Source organism: Protopterus annectens, chromosome 16.part0, assembly GCF_019279795.1.
Source record: "Protopterus annectens isolate FY-2018-M chromosome 16.part0, PAN1.0, whole genome shotgun sequence".
In the NCBI taxonomy this organism is placed as follows: Eukaryota; Metazoa; Chordata; order Ceratodontiformes; family Protopteridae; genus Protopterus; species Protopterus annectens.
This window is the reverse complement of record NC_056750.1, coordinates 546,537,486-546,559,770: the sequence shown is the minus strand read 5'-3', so window position 1 is coordinate 546,559,770 and position 22,285 is coordinate 546,537,486. Positions and strand designations below refer to the sequence as shown.

The 22,285-nt window shown below is 40.1% G+C and overlaps 1 protein-coding gene across 1 annotated transcript in view; it reads right to left on the bottom strand.

Moving 5' to 3' along the window:
- The window catches only part of FNBP1 (formin binding protein 1), a 2,646,599-nt gene that overhangs the window by 1,234,855 nt on the left and 1,389,459 nt on the right, over positions 1–22,285 (bottom strand). Inside the window, exon 9 of the mRNA XM_044058144.1 lies at positions 194–385. Coding sequence (XP_043914079.1) covers positions 194–385 — 192 coding nt within the window. The remainder of the gene's footprint in view (positions 1–193; positions 386–22,285) is intronic.

Below are 22,285 nucleotides of genomic sequence, written 5' to 3'. Positions count from 1 at the left end.
TGATAAAACATATAAACAAAACTAAAAAAAGATAAAAAAAATCAAATAAAATGCATTGTCAGCAGCACAACAAAATTGTACTATTATAATTGCATGAAAAAAATACATGTCTAAATTTTCAGATCTTATGCTAAGCAATTCTAATTATTTGTACCCTTTGGTTAAAAAGAAAATGGATTCTGAAAGTCTGTACCTTATTTTTTTTAATAAAAGGCCAAAGTTTGCCCTTGGGTTTGCCTTTGGTTTCAGATCGTCCTTCTCCTTTTGAGTTTGATAAACTAGATTCCGACACAGTGCGCTGCATAGGTTGACTGAAGTCCTCAAATTCTATATCTCCAGGTGGTTCAAATCCAGATTTAAAAGCTTCTACTACAAGCTGTGTATCCTGAAGCAATCAGTTAAAAAAGAAAGTAAACGCAAAATCTGAATTATAAGCTAATAAACATACAGCATTAAACAGACTGATAAATTGTATATATAAACACACACACACACACACACACACACACACACATATATATATATATATATATATATATATATATATATATATATATATATATATATATATATACACACACATAAACAATCTTATAATTCTTCACACACTAGGAATTTCATGATTTTAACACAATCATGCACACTAACACCTGTCAAAACCATAATATTTTAGGACAAGTGAATATGAGGCAAGTTACCTACCACAACCAGCTAGAAAAAGGATAAACTTGGTGCAAGCCTTCAGTCATGGTAGTACATGGGTCCCCTTCAGAAGATCAAAAGTTCAAAAGACTGAAAATCAAGGTATCAAACTCAAAATATTGAAAATGGAATTTGTCCCTTCTCCACTGTTGCGCAGTCTCAGAGTTGGTATATGTAATTATCAGCGGGTGTGGAGGTGCAGCCTCCCACATGAGGGGTGCAGGGGGGCTTGCCCCTCCATTAAAAATGTTTTCAGTAATTTGAGTTTTAGATATTTTGATTTTTAGTCTTTTGAACTTTCAGTCTTTTGACACAGACTCCAGTATGGGTCCCCTTCAGAATGGGGCTACACAAAATCAAATGCTTAATACTGGTTTGCAATAGAATTCTGTTAATTCTTACATCAAAGGTCGAAAAATATAAACATGCCACTTTTGCATTTCAAATAATGTACAATGTGGGAAGTTCAATAAATCTAAAGAGGTATGCTTTGGAAATGGTGGATATTGAGAACTGTGCACTTGCTGCAAATTTTTCCAGTGTATTATCACTATTCATAAGAGATGGGCATTAAAATTGGGAAACAGTTAAAACTGCATTGGCAGGATCTAATGCTATCAGGAGAGGGTTAGTATTTTCACTACCCATTTTATCTAAACAGTGGGGGAAAGGCAACAAACAATCTTAGATGGGACACCAGTTCATCACGAGACATATTTACAATCAAATGTACACTACAAATACACACACCAAGGAATGATTAGCATTGGAAGACCTCTTTGCATGATGTTGAAATGTGTGAGAAAAGCAAAGATCCAGCAAAATAAATACACACACACACACACACACACACACACACACACACACACACACACACACACACACAGTAGAAATCCACAAATCAAACTGGAGAATCAGGCACTGTGAGGCCCTAGTGACAAATTCCACTATGCTGCTCTTAGCTGTCATTCACATGGCAAAAATGACATCAAGCTCTCACAGTACAAAATCCTTCCCCAAGTCTGGCTATGGTTCACTGGCACTGAGAGGATACAAACAAATACATGTGTCACTGGGGGTCTTACCCTTGTATACAGAGCTGTTATCTCCAGAATCATCTGACATTAATACATCATGACACTTTCAGGGAAAGACATCGGGGCAGTTACCTATAAAAGCATATTTAGAATATGGTACTATTTGCCCCAGTAAAGCATTAATTGAATCTTAACTATAAATGACAAAAAATGTTGTAATGTCTGTGGTATAACATATAAGAAGAATGAAACTGTCAACTTTTTATGAAGACAAGCATATTCATTTTAGGTTTGAAGTCACATCACCACCACATATTAATGTTTTTATAGCTTGTATATTGCTACACTGAATAGAATTGATAACAGCACTCTTTCACTTCAAAACTATTTTGCAAAATTTTGCAGTTTGACAATTTCTAATGCCAATCTGACTTTAATTTGACCTGACCGACAAATGTCAAGGTCTCTCTTCTGCTTTTAGAATTTTTAGGAAACAACAGGACAAGATCCGTAAAAACTCAACCTTACATACATAGTGCAGTGCGTGAGTTAACAATACACAAGACAAAGAAACAACACCATTTCAACTGTGTGCATGTCTCCACACTTATAAAATTTGTCTTTTTTAGTATTCAGAAGGAATAAAAGAAAATAAAATTTACATTGCAGATATTAGGGCCACACTGTAAGCAAAACTTTCCAAGGCTTCAAACACATTTCTCTATTCTATGACGTCCAGTGTCCAACAAGCATTTCCAGATCATTGATGTGATGCACTAAATGTCTAAATTAGAATACAAGGAGAAAATAGATGCTAGAGCTCACCTATGCTAGAGGTAAGAGAATTCAAGTAAGTGGGTGGGTATGTTATGGAGGATGAACTTGCTCCTAAAGATCTATCATTATTTTAAGTACATAACTTTCATATCTGATATGAGGAAGCCCAACCTCTATAACACTGTAAAAGAGTTCCAAGTAAATCATTTTTAACTGGAAATGGTTCCCCAAATATAATCCACAGAGATTATTTGACATTTGACTCTAGTTGAACTTATAATAAGTAAGGCCATTCCTATGCACAGACTTAAATCTATCACCTTGAGATTTTTTCTTCACATACCTAGGAATAGAAATCATTGTCTTCAGGAAACTGTCACTGGTTCTTGACATTGCTGAAGTGCCACTTTGTGACTGTACAACCTTGCATGAGGTACCAGGAACTTTCAGGATGACAGATATCTCAGTTTCATCAGAGCCAATGTTCCCTTTTATACTCTGAAGATGAAACATTCTGTCAGAAATGTCTAAATGCTTGTCTACTCCTTCTACTCAGAAAAAAAAAATCTACAAAGCTTACACCTCATCACAAAAGATTTCTCATCCAGAAAAAGAGAGGTCACTGTTCCCCTCTACTCATCACTCATTAGACCCATTATAGAGTATAATGCCCCTTTTGGTATGTACCTCACAAGACATCTATAACAACAGGAAAGGCCACAGAAATACCTCACAAAGAGGATTACTGGCCTCAAACAGATGCCCTACGGAGACCGTCTCAAAAAACTCCAGCTTTATTCCATCGCATATCGCCTACTCAGAGGTGATCTCTGCCTAACATATAAAGCTATGTCAAACCCAGAACTGTTGGACATGCTCCACTTAAAGAAATCCCAATCCCTCCGAGCTACACGCTGTAGGGACCTAATCCTTGTCACCACAATAAACAGAACATGCTGGAGGGATAGATTCCTGTCCCAGAGACTTCCCATACTCTGGAACAGACTACCTATGTCACACAGAGCTCCTCATTAGCACTCTTCAAGAAAAATCTTGATGATTGTATGGGAAATTGGAAATTCACCCCGGGGATCACTTCTGTGCCTCTGCTCGACAGGGGCACAGGAAAATAATTTTCTTGGGTGGCGAAAGCCAGGGTAACTTTTTGGCTAGGCTTATATAGGCCCTAGGGCTAATAGCCTAGTACCTACCTATGAACAGCTAAGAAGTGCATTCATAAGTACGGTCCTAGAAAATGATGGAATTATGCAAACACTATTGCGTACGTTTAAGTTTCTGGGAATGCATCATTCTACTGAGTCCTCTTATCAACTACCAATTGGTGGAAGTAATCTCGGCATGTGTGAAACAACATTTGGCAAAAGTGGAGATTACTTTCTTTTCCACTGTTGTGTGACCTTGGAGTAGTTATACTTAAGTTTGGGGGGTGACTGCTGGCGGTTGTGTCCCCCGAAAGAAAAATATCTCCCAGGTTCACCAAAAATTGTCCCAGACCTTTTTTTTTTTTTGCATCTAGCTCAATATGTACCTAAGTCTCCAGATACAAAGTAGGTACATAAAAGAAGACCCTGACCAACAGCTTGTAGATGAGTATTACACTTATGTTTCTACAACTGTAGAGTGATATGACAAAAAAACTAAAACACTGCTGACTCTGTCCCTGCAGCACTGATGCTCTACTCAGCAGCAAGAGCAGCAGCAAGCATCTGAGTAATACAGCAGAAAACTATTTTACAGTGGTGCCATCAGACATGCTGCACAAACACAGTGCCATAACCATATTTTATACCAGAGCAGCACACATTGAAATAACACTGGTCCCACAAGCGGGAGTGAGTAAATTAACCCTGTTCCATATACAATAAATGCAAAGTAACAGCTGCCTATCTCATTGTTCAGTCATGTGGTGTGGATTTTTTTTTTAGTAGCAAAGTCTTCTGTGTTAGATGGTGCCTCCTTTGATGTCTCTGGGTCTTGTCAGTCCTTGTGGTTTCAGAGATCTGGTGGTCTGGAGTTCTGTTTCATCCTTCTGACCTTAAATGATGTCAGTAAAAGGCCCTTGTTATGGAAGGGGGCTTAATCTCAATAAAGATGTCTAAAAAATCTATTATAAATAAATAGTGAGTACACAGCTTCCTTCTTTAGTGAAAGATACTTTATTGGAAGATGGGCACTGCTTAGTTGACTGAGTAGAGTAAGAAAAATCAAGAGCTTTTACTGGGGAATATTAGGGAGGGAATATGTTATCCACCTCCCAATGACATCATAGGGGCCTTAGAGGGGAGCGGGGAAGGTCCAATAAGAATAGAAGAGGACAGAGTAATTGGTCACCACCCCTATGTTGTCATGGAGGGTGTCTCCCTAGTTCTTAGTTTATATCATATTAATTAAAACATCCAACTATATAATAACATTTTTAAAATCTGAAATATAATTTTATAGCTGATGTTGCCAAAAGTTGTAATCCCTTAATCTTTATTTAATACAAAGTCCTTCTTATATTCAGTTCCATTTTAAAGTTTTCGATCCATGCCAAAAAACTGTCCATTAAATAAATAAATAACTTGTGCAATGAATTGGAAAAACTCTTGTTAAATGAACACTTTATATTTCTGTTTTCAGAATTTAATTCTTGAAAACACCAGGAGAGCTAAGTCCAAAGAAAAGAAAAGCCATTTGTCTTCTAGGCCTTCTTGCACAGTCTTGGAACAGAATCTTGCCAGTTGATTGTTCAGAGAGGACATGAAAAGTTCTGCTTGAGGAACTTCCCACAGACGGAGCAAATCTTGGAAGACCCCTGATCTAGTTTCTATTCATGAGGGTCTGCCCTAGTCCGGCTTAATTTGTCTGTCACACATTTTTGCTCTGATGGAATGTAGGATGCCTCCAGAGTGAGACTGTTCTGTGAAGCTATATGCCAAGCTAACACAGCTACTCTGCAAAAGGGGTATGACCTGATTCCCCTTGCTTGTTGATGTACCACACGATTGTGGTATTGTCTGAAACCACATGAAGAAGCTAAGCTAGTAGGCAAAATGGTTCAGAGAGTTGTGTTATAATCAGGGCAAGCATCTCCTAGATATTTGTGTGTTTGCATCTGTCCTTGGTGCCCCACACCCCTGTCCCCTTTATCCCTCTTGAAAGGGCTCCCCAAGCAAAGTCTGAAGTGTCTGTGGTGACTGACTGCTTTGGAGGAGAGGGAGAATGGAAGACTTGGAAACAAGGATATTTGTTGTCTCCACCAAACAGTTTTTTCTTCTGACATACCCCAGCAATGGGATTTGAAAAGATAAAGGGTGCTGCTGCTGGGACTAAGATTCCAGATAACTCTGCATCTTTCTCGTATGTAGTCTTGCATGGATTTCATGAGAATCACAAACACCATGAGACCTAAAACACAATCCTGCTTGAAGGAGTCAAGAAAGACCTTTGAGTGTTCTCTTGGAATCCTAGCCTATGTAAGAGATCTCTCACCAAAGAGGGAGGCTCCTGACACTTTGAAACAGAATCTGCAAAGATAATCAAGTTACACTGTAGCCTGCAATGAGCTATGACTGCACCTGGATACTTGTGAACACTCTTGGTGCAGATGATAGTCCAAAGAGTAAGAAAGACAACTGATAATGTGATCCAGACACACAAATCCTTATGAAACATCTGAAATCTGGATGAATAGGGATGTGATGATAAGCATTTTGTAAGTCAAGTGCTACCACAAAACTTAAAAAAGAGGAAGAAAATTTAACAGGTTGTGGAGTGACATCATTTTGAATTTGAGCACTATCACAAACAAGTTTAGGAAAGAAAGATCCAGAAATGGTCTCCAAGCATTTTCTTTCTTTGGGACTAAGAACATCCTTGAATAGAAACCCTTTCCCACCTGGGAAGGAGGCACAGGTTCCATCACTCCTTGGAACAGTGTGTGATGAAGAACTGGGAAACAAAATAGTCTAATCTGGAGAATGAGGAATGACCCACTGGAAAGAAGGAATTTCCTCCCACTGCCATATGTAATCTTGATGGACAATTTTCGGAACCCATCTGTTTTAAACTATCTGTTGTCAGTGAGAAAAATGGAGATTAGGACTGTCTGGAAGAAAAAAAGGGGGCCACTGTGAGGGGGGTGGGGGTGGCGGTTGCAAGGTCTCTGTTCTTGATTTTGGGAGGTTTGAGACTTTCATCTGTTTACCTGTATTTTGTTGAAGACTGTTCTGCTTTTTGCCAAAAAAGAAAGAGGAGAAAGAGTGGAAAAGGAGGGCTGAAAAATTGATTCCTTGGATCAACTTGCCCTTTTCATGACACTTTTTGATCACTTCTGCAGCAGAGGAGCTAAACACTAAATTTCTATACAAGGGTGAATTTAAAATCTCATTTTTAACATCACCTGTGAAGTTCCCAGAATGCAGCCATGCAAATCTCCTCAAAACAGTGCCAGTGGCCATAGCCCCGGAAAGGAGTATCAACAGAGTCATACACAGACCGTCAACAATGACTAGGGCTCTGTGCAATAAAAGAAACTAAGTTAGTTAAAGCAGATTTTTCCATACAAGAAGGAAATGCATTTAAAACATTCATCATACTTTCACAATTAGTCATTATAAACATTAACATATCAGGATGACAATCCAAGATTATGAAAAATCAAAGCTAGAGAAGTATATACTTTTCCCCCCATACCCATCAATAACTTCTCATCCTTAACTGAAAAAAAACTGCCAAAGGAGCGGTAAACTGCACACTACGAATTTAATGAAAATAAAAGCAAAATACAGGTAAAGCGCTTTTCATCCAGCTTAATAGCCAGACTTCATCAAACAAGTAACCATTTTAAAAAACACTCTTATATAGCAGAAAACACCCCCTTTCATTAATTAATTCTAACAAATGACAACACATCCCGGGTCTATATTAGAACATCAAAAGTTTAATGGTTCGAATCACTAAAAGCCGACCTTTAATGATCGAACCATTAAAATTTCAAATGTTCATAAAAAATAAATTAAAAAGAAAGAAAATCTAAAGGGTGTAGGCAGGGGGGCAAGCCCCCCACACCCCCCATTACTTAAATATACCAACTCTGAAACCACACTACATTGAAGTAAATGGAAATCTCCCTTTACGGAGATTTCTGTTTACCCATTCAATGTTCTGCACTTTCGCTATTCTCGTGTTGACAATGTCAGATTTGACATTGTCGCCTTTCGAGAATATAATAGGTAACCACACAACCCATCTCCCTTGGCCCTCCCTTGTGCAAATTATGCTTTAAACAGATAAATAATAAATTATAAATGTACTACATAAATATTCAACAAGTGCTACAGTATTCGCCATTACATATAAAAGGGCACATCTAAAACAACTTTTAAAATAACTTAAAAATCATACATAAAAAAAGAATAAATTTATATGACTCTTTCTCATTACCATTGCTTACAGACAAACCCTAAAGCTAAGTCTACTTAGTTAGGCTTTTCAATTTTAAAATACATGTGCTAGATGTCACTTCATTTAAACCTGGTGGTTTACTTGAATCTAAATGAAGCTGCCACAATAACTTGTATTTCTTGTATTTTTCCAATAGTAACTGGATGGGACCCCCCCCCCCCATATCAGGTACCACTTGTTCTATTGAACTATTATCACAGCTGCTTCAACCACCCCTATTCATCCACAACAGAAGTAGGCAATCTGACTGCCTTACTAGAAGTGATGGCACAATGGCTGGAGGACATATCAGCTCGAGTGGACAGCTTAACTCAACCAAATCCCCAACTAGCAGTGAACACAGTTAATTCCCCTAATTGTGCGGTTTCTGGGGTAGGCAATGCCACTAGTTCAGCCAATTTAAATGTAACTCATCTATCGAGAGATAACCAACAGGAAAACATTCAAGGGGCAACACCTGGCCATCGGATTTTGCCACAAGAAGGTTTGGTGGCTGGAGGGACTTCCTTGGGGCTTATTGGTCTTCCGGACTTTGCAGGCTGGTTAAGGGACCAGCCGTTCCTTAAACCGGGCACAGAGGACGTGAATACTGGACAACCATCTGGGGGAAGTGTTCCAATTACAGCCAATCTGAAGATATTGGATTACGAGTTGCTCAAATTGAAGAAACTACAAGTAGAAGTTAACTATTTTAATGAATGTTGGAAGGAAGGAGTGGTACCCAAAGGTCTCCGGTCATGGCAATATCTGACAGGGCTGGAGGCAGGGTTTGCCTTCCATATGGAATTAATTCAGTTATTTAACAAGCACGGGCTCAAGCTTCTGAATTTAATGTGTAAACACTATTTGTTTACAATTCATAATTTAGCATCCGAAACTACCGAATTAGACAGAGTAATCAAATTGGATGGTGACTTTTGTCGATACTAATATGACTATGAGAGGATTTTCTCCTCTATAAACCAACAGATTGAGAAATGCTTGGAAAACAAAGTTAAAAAACTGAATAGGGACCTTAGGTACTACAAAAACAGGTCCGCATATCCAGTTCCACCTTCTTCGCAGAATTGAGCCCCTATTGGTCAAAGGGATACACACCCACGTATGCTCAATAGCAACTGAACTAATTTGAATGAGGAAGTGACATCACCAAATGAAAGGCTGAGCAACAGTACAGGAAAAGGGCGAGCAGCATTGGAGGCTAGTACCTTAAACTGGATGACGAGTAATAGTTTAAACAACAATTTTACCAACCCTAACGAGCAGAAAAATGTACATCAACAACAAGAACAGTACAATGGCGATCAGGGTTTTAACAACAACAAAGGACAGAACCATCAACGGTCCTACAATATGAGAGGGGCGGCCAAGGGCTACAATAACAGCAACAACAACAGAAAGAGAAGGTAACAGCTGAAGAAGTGGATGAAAGCAATAAGAAAATATGTAAATAATGTAGAGTGTTAATGAATAAAGATGGGGACCTTAAAATTTATAACCTGTCCAGTTTTGATATAGACCCTATTTTAATTGAACTTTTTGCTTACATTTATTCCATCAGTTCGTTTGAATTTGGCATCAACATTAGTGGATTTAAAACTATATACCCATAAGCATAATTTAAATGTGATGTTTGGCAATAAAGTAATAGAACAACAGAACACTACAAGGGTATTAAGACGTATAATCCACTTATGCACCCTTTACTTCTTTTATCTGAACATTTGTGCAAGCTTGATTTCAGGGCTTTAATGAACCATTCAGTAAAAATGCATGATTGGAATGTTTCAGATAAAGAAAGGGAAGCACTGCAGTTACTTAAGTTACTGCCCATTAGGACGTTAAAACCAGACAAGGGAGGGGGACTTACATTGATGATTACAATGAAAGGATGAGAGGAGTGTTGGAAAGTGAAACATATGTAAAAGAGTATAAATGAACTACATGTGTCTTATAACTGTATTAAAATGTTCTTACATGATCTGTTTATTGACGGATTGATAGATGTAGAAACATTTAACTGCCTTTCCACACTCTCTCCAAAAACTCCCTCATTGTTTGGTAAACCTAAGATACATGAGGGCATTGGTAGATGCTAGATCATCTATTACCTATGCTATAGCAAAGCTGATTGACTGCACTCTAAAGAAATATGTTGCTAAGGAACAACAAATTTGTAGAGACTCATGGGCTTTTCTGGCTGCTATTAATGAATGTCAATTTAGGGAAGAAGTGAATTTTTTAACAATTGATGTTGTAGACTTATACTTTTCGATACCATGGACAACAGGAATTGAGTGGGTACTTGAGAGAATAAGATGGCATGGGGCTCCTGAACTTGAGGTTAGACTGATGGAGGAACTGTTGGACATAGTGTTGACAAACAACTTTGTATTATTCAACACAGAAATCTACTTACAAAAAGTGGGTGTGGTAATGGGCTCACCATGTGGAGCAAGTTTTGCTAACCTGGTGATGGCCCACTGGGAACATCAGTTCATTTTTTCTGGGGAGATCATGGAAAAGATTGGTCTTTACACTAGATTCCTAGATTACATTTTTTTATGTTTAAAGGGGATCAAATAGATGCTCAACAATTGTTAAACACTTTAAATAATACAACTATTTTTTTTTGAGATTTACTAGCAACTTCCAGCAAGATAAGATTTCATACATAGACGTGGGGAAAGATAGAACTAGGAAACAATATGTTGCTAAGATCTATCGAAAGGCAACATATTCTAATTTCTTATTGCATTTCATTAGCTCACACCCAACCCACCAAACAAAGTCCGTTGTAAAAGGCCATTTAGTAAGAGCAGCTAGAATGGTGACTGAGGATGATGCATTCATAACAGAATGTGAAGTTTTAAAGAGGATGTTTTTATTTAGAGGGTACCCTGAAACATTAATTCTCGAATTGGTCCATGAAGTACAACACAGGAGAAAAGTTGGTATATATAAACCCATTTTAAGTAGATGTCAGATAGATAATATGATAGGAACACATGCAGAACCGGATGTTAACACCTCTGTTGTGGTGGCAATGGACTATGAGACTCCGAGGCAGAAAAGAGATTACGGGATGAGTTTTATTACCCCTTATAGTATAGATTCATGTGGAATTAAGGAAATTTTACTGAGGAATTGGAACCTCTTATTAACTGACAGTGAACTCGTGGGGAAATTAGAGGATAGACCAACCCTAATTTTTAAAAGGGGTAGAAACATGAAAGCCATACTGAAGGGGCATAGACAGAAGGTTTATAAGACTCCAGGTATGTTTGAATGCGACTCATGTAATTTTTGTAAATACATGGCCTCAGGAGCTTCATTTGTAGTAAGGGATACGACCTATAGGACTGATGGAAGGTTCAATTGTAATTCAAAATCTGTGGTGTATCTTGCCCAGTGCCAAAATTGTCCCGCATTTTACATCGGGAAGACCGACAGAAAGCTTAAAGAAAGAGTGTATGAACACATATATAGCATAAATAAAGAGAAATTAGAGAACGCCCTAGCAACCATTGTAAAAGATTTCCTGACCATAGCTTTCTGTGTAGGTCTATAGAAAGTACAGTTGTGTGCCTACAATAAATGTAGATGTTCGAGTGTATTCACTGTTGCAGTCATTACACTTGGGTTATCCTGCTGGCAGGCTACCGGCAGTCGGCCAGAATTCCAAAGTCTAGGTTCGGCGTCGGTTGCTGTCGCCTCTTCCCTGACGTCAGTGCGCCAGGGGTATAAAAGATGCAGCCAACGCCATTTTCTTCAGTTTTTCTTGCCCCAGATGTCAGGTGCCCCCAAATAGGTAGGCTACAAAATTATGCCAAGAAGCATACATGTACTAAAATAAACATTTCCTTCATCTACAAGCAAATACACCACATAGGTTGTAAAGAATAGAGAAGTACAGAAAAGTCCCAGCAAAGAAAAGGGGGATGGTGGGTGGGTAACCTGGACTGCAACAGTGAATACACACGAACATCTACATTTATGGTAGGTACACAACTGTACTATGTTCATCGTGTGTCACTGTTGCAGTCATTACACTTGGGTTGAATCCCAAAGCTGAGGTTGGGTGGCTGGGCCTAAATAGGATTAGGAGAGGCTACAAGAACCTGCAGAACTGCAGTGGCAAAGCCTGCTCTGGATTTAGAGTAGAGAGGTAAGTGGTAGTGCTTAGTGAAAGTGTGCACTGAACTCCAGGTTGCAGCCTCTAAAATGTCTTTGGTTGGTACTCCTCTGAGGAAGGCTGCTGAAGTGGCTGCTGCCCTGGTTGAATGTGGCCTAATGCCCTTAGGCACTGATTTGCCATGTTGTGAATAGCAGAAATGAATGCAGTGTCCTATCCATTTTGAAACAGTCTGCTTTGAGATAGGCTTTCCTTGTGATCCTGCAGCATAAGCTACAAACAGTTGCTCAGTTTTTCTGAAAGCTTTTGTTTTGTCCAAATAGAAGCGTAGCTGTCTGTGTATGTCCAAAGCATGCAGAAGTCTCTCCCCTTTATTCTGGGGATTTGGATAAAATGTTGGCAAATGAATGGTTTGGTTAAGAGCCACACTGGATACTACCTTTGGCATAAATGTTGGGTTTGTCCTTAGAGAAACCCTGTCCTGATGAAAAATGATGAAAGGTTCCACTGCCATTAATGGCTGTAACTCTGAGACTCTTCTTGCTGAAGTTATTGCTAGAAGCAGAGCAGTTTTCCATGATAAGAATTGTATATCAGCTGTATTGGCTGGCTGAAAAGGAGGCAGTGTGAGCTTTTCTAACAAAATTGAGGTCCCATGTAGGTATTGGTGCTCTCCTTGGGGGTCTTATGTTTTTTGCCCCTCTGAGGTACTGTCTTAGTGGATGAGAGAAAATAGGAGGTTCCATATTGTAATGAGCTGAAATGGCAGAGGCATAGATCTTAATTGATGAGAAGGATAGGCCTTTCCAGCATCTCAGTTAGGTATTGTAACATCTGAGGTATATTTGGAACAAGTGGTTAGAGTCCTTGTGCCTGGTTCCAAGCACAGAATCTCTTCCATTTTTCTGCATAATATTTCCTAGTGTTGGGCCTCCTGGCTTCTAAAATGACATCCATAACAGCTTTAGAGAGAAGTGTGGTCTGAGTGGCTATATTATCTGCCATGCAGCCAGATTTAAGGTTCTGAGTTGACTGTGCAGAATCTGATTGTTTTGTTGAGTCAGAAGATGAGGAATTTGAGGTAAAGCCCAGGCTGGGCCTTGAGACAAGCTCTTTAAAATTGGGTACCAGTGCTGGCGTGGCCAGTCTGGGGCAATCAGAATCATTTTTGGCTGCTCTTGTCTGACTTTTAAGAGCACCTTGGGAAGAAGAGGCAGTGGAGGAAAGACAAACTGTCAGTGTTTTCCAGCTGAATGATAGAGCATCCACTTTCCATGCTTGTGAGTGATAAGTTCTTGTGCAGAATCTCTGTAGGGGAGGCAAAAAGATCTATGTCTGGGTGTCCCCATTTCCTTGTTATCATGCTGAAGACCTGTGGATTTAGTTTCCATTCGTGAGGATCCATGAGATTTCTGCATAGTTCGTCTGCCAGAGTATTTTTCTTTCCTGGCAGGAATTGTGCCTGCAGATGTACTTGATAGGTCAGTGCTGTGTTCCACAAAGTCATGGCTTGCCTGCAGAGGGGGTAGGAAATGTGCCCCCTTGCTTGTTTATGTACCACATAACTGTGGTATTGTCCGTCTTTAGTAATAGTTGTCCTGGATGTAGTAGATCCTTGAAGGCTGTCACGGCATGCTGTACAGCTAGCATCTCTTTTTAATTGATGTGGAGATGCATTTGTTCCTTGGGCCATATGCCCTGAATACATTTTCCTGCCATGTGTGCACCCCAGGCATAATCCGATGCATCTGTTATTGTCTGCCTGGCTGTGGGTAAGGTGAAAGGCTGTACCTTGTTGTGGTGACAGGCCAGTTCCCACCATCGAAACTCCTGTTGCAGGCAGGGAATAAGAGTTATTATTGTTTCACTGTGGTGGTGGTGCTGCGGTAGTGTTCTCGCCTCATAGCAAGATGTTGTCCCGTTCGATTCTCAGCTACAGCGTCTTCTGTGTGGAGGCATACGTGAATGGGGCGTGCCTTCGTTGAAGGTTGTGCATCAGGGCTGGTAACCCGGTACATTAAAATCCACCACCAATCATTAGCGGACCGGAGTTCTGCTGTGGCGATCCCTAACCGGGAAAAGCCGAAAGACACAAACAAATTGTTTCCATGCTGTGGCAATGTTGAGTCCAAACACTTTTTAGATACCATTGTAGTTTCCTCATATGCAGTCTTGCATATGGAATTAGTAGAATGCAGGATGCCATGAAGCCCAGAGCCTGCAGAAATTTTCTTGCATGGGGCTGGGTCTTTGTTGCCATCATTTGAAAGTAATGAGTCAGTTGCCTTTGCTTGTCTGGCATGAGATAAGCCATCTGGGCAGTTGTATTTAAGCTTGCACCCAGGAATATTATCTCTTGAGAGGGCACTAGTTTTGACTTCTTTTCGTTTACTGTGTACTCTAGGCAAATTAGTAATCTTTTTACAAACGCCAGATGCTTTAGTAGAATGTCCTTGCTCTCTGCTTGAATAAGGCAATCGTCCAAGTAGGGATATATTTGAATTCCTTTTTGTCTGCAAAATGCAATTACTGGTGCCATGCATTTTGTGAAGACCATGGGCACAGTAGATAAGCCAAAGGGCAGTGCAGAGAATTGGTAATGCATTGAGCCAGCTATGAATCCGAGGTATTTTCTGCAAGATTGTCTGATTGGGACATGCAGGTATGCCTCCTTGAGGTCCAAAGTAACTAGCCAAGCCTTCTTGCCCAGCATGGGCAGAAGTTGCTGCAGTGTTAACATTTTGAATTTCGGAACATCCAGGAAAGTATTTACGATTTACAGGTCCAGTATTGGTCTCCAGGCTTTGTCCTTGCTGGGTACCAGGAAAAGTCTTGAGTAAAATCCTTGCCCCTGTTCTTGCTGTGGTACTCTTTGAATAGCTCTCATGTCCATGAGAGCAGAAATTTGTTTTTGTGCCTCTGCCCATTGATTTTGTGGCAGGTCTGGCATACCTTTTGATTTTGGAAGGGTGTGAAAGTGGAACCTGTAACCCTGAGAAACAATATTCAGTACCCATTTGTCCTGGGTGATCATGTGCCAATTTTGTGAGAAAAGTTCTAGCTTTCCCCCTAAGGGTGCTGCCAAAAGGTAAGTGCTTGGCATTTGTAGAGGGAAGTCACTGGGACTATTTCCTATAAGGTTGTGATTTGTCTTCTCCTCCTTTGGGGGCTGAAGCACCCCATTGTTTAGGTCTGTATGAGCCTTGGGGCTGAGATCTGCCTCTTGGGCATCTGTATCCTCCTCTCTGTGGCCTGTCTGACAACGGAAAGGACTAATTTTTAGAAGGCCAGTTTCTGCTAAATCTAAGTGGCTGAACCTGTAAGGAATCCTTTACTGTCTGCATTGATTTTGCTTTATCCTCCAATTTCTTTAACACCTCTTCTGCCTTAACACCAAACAAAATATCATGCTGTAGTGGAGCATCCAATAATATTACTTTAACATGATCAGGTAAACTTTGTTCTTTTAACCAAGCATGCCTTCGAATGACAGAGCCTGTAACTGCGGCTCTGCAAGAAGCCTCTAATGAATCAAAAGCACATTGCAGAGTATGCTTAAACACTTGTTCAGCTGCATGCAATAAATCCTGCATTTCCTTATTGTCAGGACATTTTACGTTTGTAAGCGCTTTCTGTTTTAACAAAGACATTAGGTATTGTTGATATTTAAGCATGTGAACTGGCAGTTTTAAAGCCCTTACAGCTAAAGTAGCAGAAGTGTAAACTTTTTCCCCCATCTATCCATAGCTCTGGAATCCCTATCAGAGGGGGCAGGGTTTTTTTTGCAGTGGAAGCCTTAACCCCTTTGGGACCCTGAGAAATTGTTTCTGGGTCAGCAGCAGAGTTTTTATAAAGAGATTTATGAGAGTCTGGGACCCTGTAGTACCTGTGTGGCTTGACTGGTGCAGGGGATAAAGAATCAGGACACAAACTGAATTCAGAGAAAACATCATCAACAATATCAAGCACAGGGGGAATAGCCAGGGGCCTGTGCTGAGGCAAAAAAATAAAGTCTCTGAGCCTTTCCTTGGATTCTGAATAATCCTGGCTCTCCCAATGGAAATGCTCCCTCATTGTGTGCAAGGTTTCCCCAAAAGAGTAATCCTCAGGCGGAGAGGCTGAAGGTATAGATTTTTCTGCATCAGAGTCCTCATAGGGAGAGAGAGAATATCCTTGATCCGAAGAGGAATCAGAGGAAATATAAACCTGGTCAGAGGAGTCATAGTCAGTGTCTTGCCTAGGTCTTTTATCAGGAGGGGGATGGGAACCCCTGATCAAAGTAATTAGGTCCTCGGCCATTTTAAGCATCTGTTTCTTTGGCATGGATGACTGTCCAGGAGAATGCTGTACTTGTTTCCTTGTCTTTAATGGTGTTTTTGACTTTGCCTTGGCTGCTGTAGTGGACTTAATAGTAAGCTGTGAAGGTCTGAAAACACCCTCAGAAGCCGATGCCTGCTCAGCGGCTCCGGACCCATCTGAGGGAATAGTTTCGGCAGGTCCAACACCTTAAGTTTACAGAGGCCTAGGTGTCTCCACATGGGAGTCGGATGCGGCCTGTGGCTCTGAGGTAGCGGGTGTCAGGGGCTGCGAAAGTGCCTCACTGAGAACCGGCGAACTGGCAACTGGCCTAGAAGAGGCTTCTTCGTCGGTTTTGCACCTCGGATGCTTGTCCTTTTCTTTGTCTTTACGTTTTTTTATGAATTCCGGTCATCGGTTGTTCTGACGGCATTATATAGTTAAATCTTCGGCCAAAGTAATGTAAGGCAAAATCAAACCGACGCTTAATAATGCGTTGGTTGAATCTAGCACAAAACCAACAACTAGCAATGTCGTGGTCACGGCCTAGGTAAGGAATACAGTAAGAGTGAAAATCCTTATGAGGTATTTGCTTCTCACAAGAAATACAATTGTTAAGATTTACTGACATCGGTCTGGAGCAAGAAAAAGTTTCCCCAACGGGGTACTTAGCTTTATTGAAGACTTCAGTTCTGAAATTCTATTTAGAAAATCTCAGGAGTCGGCCGACTGGCACTTGCGAACTGCTTTTGCTTCGGGCACCGCGCGGCAAGAAAGACTGAAGAAAATGACGTTGGCTGCATCTTTTATACCCCTGGCGCACTGATGTCTGGGAAGAGGAGACAGCAACTGACGCCGGACCTAGACTTTGGAATTCTGGACGACTGCGGGTAGCCTGCCAGCAGGATAACCCAAGTGTAATGACTGCAACAGTGAAACACGATGAACATCAAGTGGTACCTGTTATGGTGGTGGTGGGGGGGGGTCCCTTCCAGTTACTATTGGAAAAATATGAGTTATTGTGGCAGCTTTGTTTAGATTCAAGTAGATCACCAGGTTTAAATGAAGTGGACATCTATCACATGTATTTTAAAATTGAGAAGCCTAACTAGGTAGACTTAGCCTTATGGTTTGTCTGTAAGCAATGGTAATGAGAAAGAATCATATATATTTATTCTTTTTTTATGTATGATTTTTAAGTTATAAGTTATAAGTTGTTTTAGATGTGCCCTTTTATATGTAATAGAGAATACTGTAGCACTTGTTGAATATTTATGTAGTACATTTATAATTTATTATTCATCTGTTTAAAGCATACTTTGCACAAGCAAGGGCCAAGGGGGATGGGTTGTGTTGTCATTGGTTAGAATTAATTAATTAATGAAAGGGGGTGTTTTCTACTATATAGGAGTGTTTTTAAAATGGTTACTTGTCTGATGAAGTCTGGCTATTAAGCTGGACAAAAAGCGCTTTACCTGTATTTTGCTTTTATTTTCATTACATTTGTAGTGTGCAGTTTATCGCTCCTTTGGCATTTTTCTTCAGTTTATCATCGTTTTTTGTGCTTTAACTTCTCATCCTTATCACAAAGAGCAGGATTGGAAATGACTAGGTGCTTAGCAGCAGTGGGATCAGCTAGAGCTACAGTTGCTGAGCGAGGTCTGGAATAGTGTATAAAAATTTAAAAGACTGAGATCTTTCTGCACTATATCTGCGTTTTTAGGGACAGCTGGCTCACTATCAGGAAAACTGCAGACAGTAATACAGGCTTCCTAAAAAGTAGACAGAATGGGAGAAATGGATGTAGGACCTGAAAAACCTGTCTACAACTCCTCTTACTAATTTGTGAGGGACTAATAAAGCTCAGTGTTCTCCCACTGAAAACACTGGGACAGTCTAGCAATAATCTCAGAAAAAAAAAAAAAAACACCAGAAGATTAAAAAAAAAGAAGAAGTTATGTACTCACCATAATGTTCCATGTTTGTTGTCCATCTCGCCTTCATTCTTTGCTGGTTGGATTCTCGGTTCTGACTCGGCCTATACTAAAGCTCGAGAGATTCTACTGGCTCGAGGCAATACCCTATCCCATCATGCTTAGGGAGATTACCCAGATCTTGTTTGCAAATACTGAACACAGTAATAGTTATACACATATAACAGTATATACATAAACATATGCCACCTAGGACTAAGAAGAAAATCAGAGAACATGAGTTCCAAATCCAATAAAGACCTCTCGATCCTCCAGGAGCAAAGGTTGGGGGAAGGAGGGTAGGATGCAAGAATGAACGCGAGATGGACAACAAACATGGAACATTATGGTGAATACATAACTTCTTTATGTTATGTTGTCCTACCTCGCCTTCATTCTTTGCTGGTTGGGAAAGCGTCCCCAGCACCTTCTTTCTTGGATGGCTCAAAAGAACAAACTTTTCAGAACAGTGGATCCAAAGAAAGCCCTGTTCCGGGAGGCCAAGTCAACTTTGTAATGAGTGATAAAGGTATGAGGTTTTATCCATATCACTGCAGCACAAATTGAATCCATAGGTAGCCTACCCTGAAAAACAGATGAGGTTGCAATGGCTCGTTAAATGACCTTTTATTTTTCTAGGCAGTTGTCTGTTTTGGGAAGTATATGAATAAGTAATGGCATCAGTAAGCCACTTTGACAGAGTGACTTTTGACATTGGGGCCCCCTTCTTTTTATCTGAAAAGGATACAAACAGTTGCTCAGATTTCCTGAATTCTTTCGTCCTGTCCAGGTAGAAACGTAATTGCTTGTGTACATCCAATTGGTGTAATTTATATTCTGCCTTGTCGTCATAGTTTGGGAAGAAAACAGGTAGATCAATAGATTGATTCAAGTTTGTCTTGGAGCAAACTTTGGGTAGGAATAATGAATTAGTTCTCAGGGAAACTCTGTCTTTATGGAAAACCAAGTAGGGGGGATGTATAGACAATGCTTGGAGTTCTGATACCCAGCTAACTGATGTGATGGCCACCAAAAAGGCTGCTTTCCACGTTAGGAACTTCAGATGACAAGATGAAGCCAGTTCATATGGTGGCAGGATTCGAGTGGACAATACCAAATTGAGGTCTCAAGGAGTTGGTGGTTCTTTTACTGGGGGCCTTAACAAAAAGGTACCTCTCAAAAAGGCCTTGCGCAGTCTATGGGACAAAATTTTGAATCCCATTTCTCCAATATGGTAGTTTGATATAGCAGCCAATCGAACTCGTATGGTAGCCGCTGCTGCACCTTCACTGAAAAGTTCTGGCAAAAAGTCTAAAATAGAAGTTACAAGGGCTGTGAAAGGATCGATGTGATTGTTGAGAGCCCAACAGGAAAACCTTTTCCATTTACTAGCATAAAGCTTTCTAGTTGTAGTCTTATGGGATGAGATCAGAATATGTTTCACAGCGGGGGATATATTCGGAAGCCTGGCTAGGAGTGGGAGTGGAGCTGCCAAGCTGTCAGTTTGAGGGTTTTTATCGGGGAATGGAGTGTTCCTGATGGATGAGTCAGGAGGTCTTTAACTGGGTCCAGAATCCACGGATCCTCTTGTAGATGGGGCCATAGGAAGGGGAACCAAATTTGACAAGGCCAGTGTGGGACAATGAGTATTAACTTGCTTCTCAGCATGCTGGCTTTTTGAAGGACTTTGAGGATCAAGGGGAAATGGGTAGAAGGCATAAAGGAGACCTGGGGCCAATCGTATACAAGTGCATCCTTTGGTGACTCTCCCAGAGGGGGGGATTAGGGCAAAGTAGCTGCTGCATTTGGCATTCATGGTCATGGCAAAAAGGTCACAGCAAGGCTGGCCCCACTTGCGAAAAATCTGTTTCACAATTTCTTGTTTCTGGGACCATTCGTGAGGCATTAAAATAGCTCTGCTGAGTTTGTCTGCTTTCATGCTGGATTTCCCCTGGATATGTGTTGATATTATTTATTTTATTTTATTTTATTTTACATTTGTTGACTGGACTAGTCTAACTGGATGCATGTCCATTTTCAGTAGAGGCCCGGGCAGAAAAGCTCCAAACTTTAAACTAAATGTACAGAAAAAAGGGCAATAAGACGGCTTAAACTAAAACATAAATTATGCAAATACATTAATGCTATGGACTATCATAGTAAAAAAAAACTAACATCAAAGCAGTAAAGGTACATAACATTTAAGATAACAATGCAATATTTACAGTATGCTAACTGTAGAACGTAGTATTAAGAGAAGAAAATGTTGTATGAAGGTTAGGGCATATAATAGTTTTAGAAGCTCAACAGAGGTGTATAGGTTAATATATGATTTGCAAAAAAGTATGGCGGAGATGGCAGATTCCTTATTATACCTGTTCAGAAAAGACATAGTTAGGATACATACAAGTAGATACTGGGAGTGGCAGGAGCTGGAATAGGTTTCAGTAATGAGCCAAGGGGAGATTAGTAAGAAAGGAGTACTATGTTAAATAGGTGAAGGTTTTATTATCCTGACAGGAGGATGGGGGAAGGAGAGGGAAATAGTAAAAAATATGGTTAGTGTTAGTCAGGGTTAGTACATGGGCATAGCCATTGTGCTTTGAGGAGTAATTTTAGTTGGTGCTTGAAAAGTGGTAGTGATGAGAGCAATTGAAGGTTACTGGGGAGCCTATTCCACATCTTTCCGATGGAATTAGAGAAGAGGGAGTCTCCTGCTTTATTATGGGATTTTTGGATGGTTACTTGTAGTTTATTTGCTGAGCGCAGGGTAGTAAGATTTCTATAAGGAGAGATTAGGCTGCTAAGAATAGGAGCATTATTGGTATGAAAGAGTATCTTATGGGTGATAGTGAGTTGTTGGAATAGTAGTTGGTTTTTGAGTTCTAGCCATCCTAGCTGTTTAAGATTTATGCAGTGATGGGTTCTATATGGAAAACCTGTGGCAAATCTGGCAATGTTGTTGTAGGAAGTTGCTAGTTTGCTTAGGTTAGATTTTGAGAGATTAGTATAAATGGATGAAGCATAGAGGAGGGTAGAGTTCAGGTGGGTATGGGCTATGGTGGTTCTGGCTTCAGGGGTAAGGAAGGATTTAATCCTATATAGTGAGCCAAATTTTCTATTAACAATTTTAATGGTAGTGTCAATGTGTGTGTCAAAGTTAAGATTATGATCAATTGTTACACCTAAAAGTTTAGTGGTCAGGTCAGGTGTGATTAAAGTACCATTACTAGATTTGACAGTAAGATTGATGGGGGGGACTTTAGTGTTGGAGTAAATATCAGCAGTTTAGTTTTTTGGCATTTAGTAGGAGGTAGCATTGCAAGAACCATTTTTCAACTAAGTTAAATGCTGTTTGGGTAATGTTTTGGAGCTCAGCAGACGAAGTGGCAGAGCACACTAGTGTGGAGTTGTCTGCATATTGTATGCAGGTGGCTTGGGGAATATTTAGCTTTAGATCATTGATGAAAATAGAGAAAATAAGTGGCCCTAGAATGGAGCCCTGAGGGACCCCTAGAGTAACAGGAAGAAGAGTGGAAAGGTTATTGTTCCAGAGGACAGCTTGCTGTCTGTTTTCTAAATAGGATTTGAACAATTGTAATGCCTGAGAGTTGAGAGAGAGTTGCTTTAGTATGTCTAGTAGTAATTGATGGTTCACCATATCAACGGCTTTAGATAGGTCTAAAAAGAGTGCAGTGGAGAGCCTGTTGTTACGATGCTTGTTGATACAGTCCGAGAAGGATAGTAAGGCAGTAGTGGTACTATGGAAAGACCTGAATCCATGTTGACAGTCAAATAAGAGGTTATTTTGGAGAAGGTGGTCAAGTAGTTGGTGATGGATACATTTTTCCAAATGTTTGGCTAGAGGGGAGAGTAAGGCAATGGGGCAAAAGTTA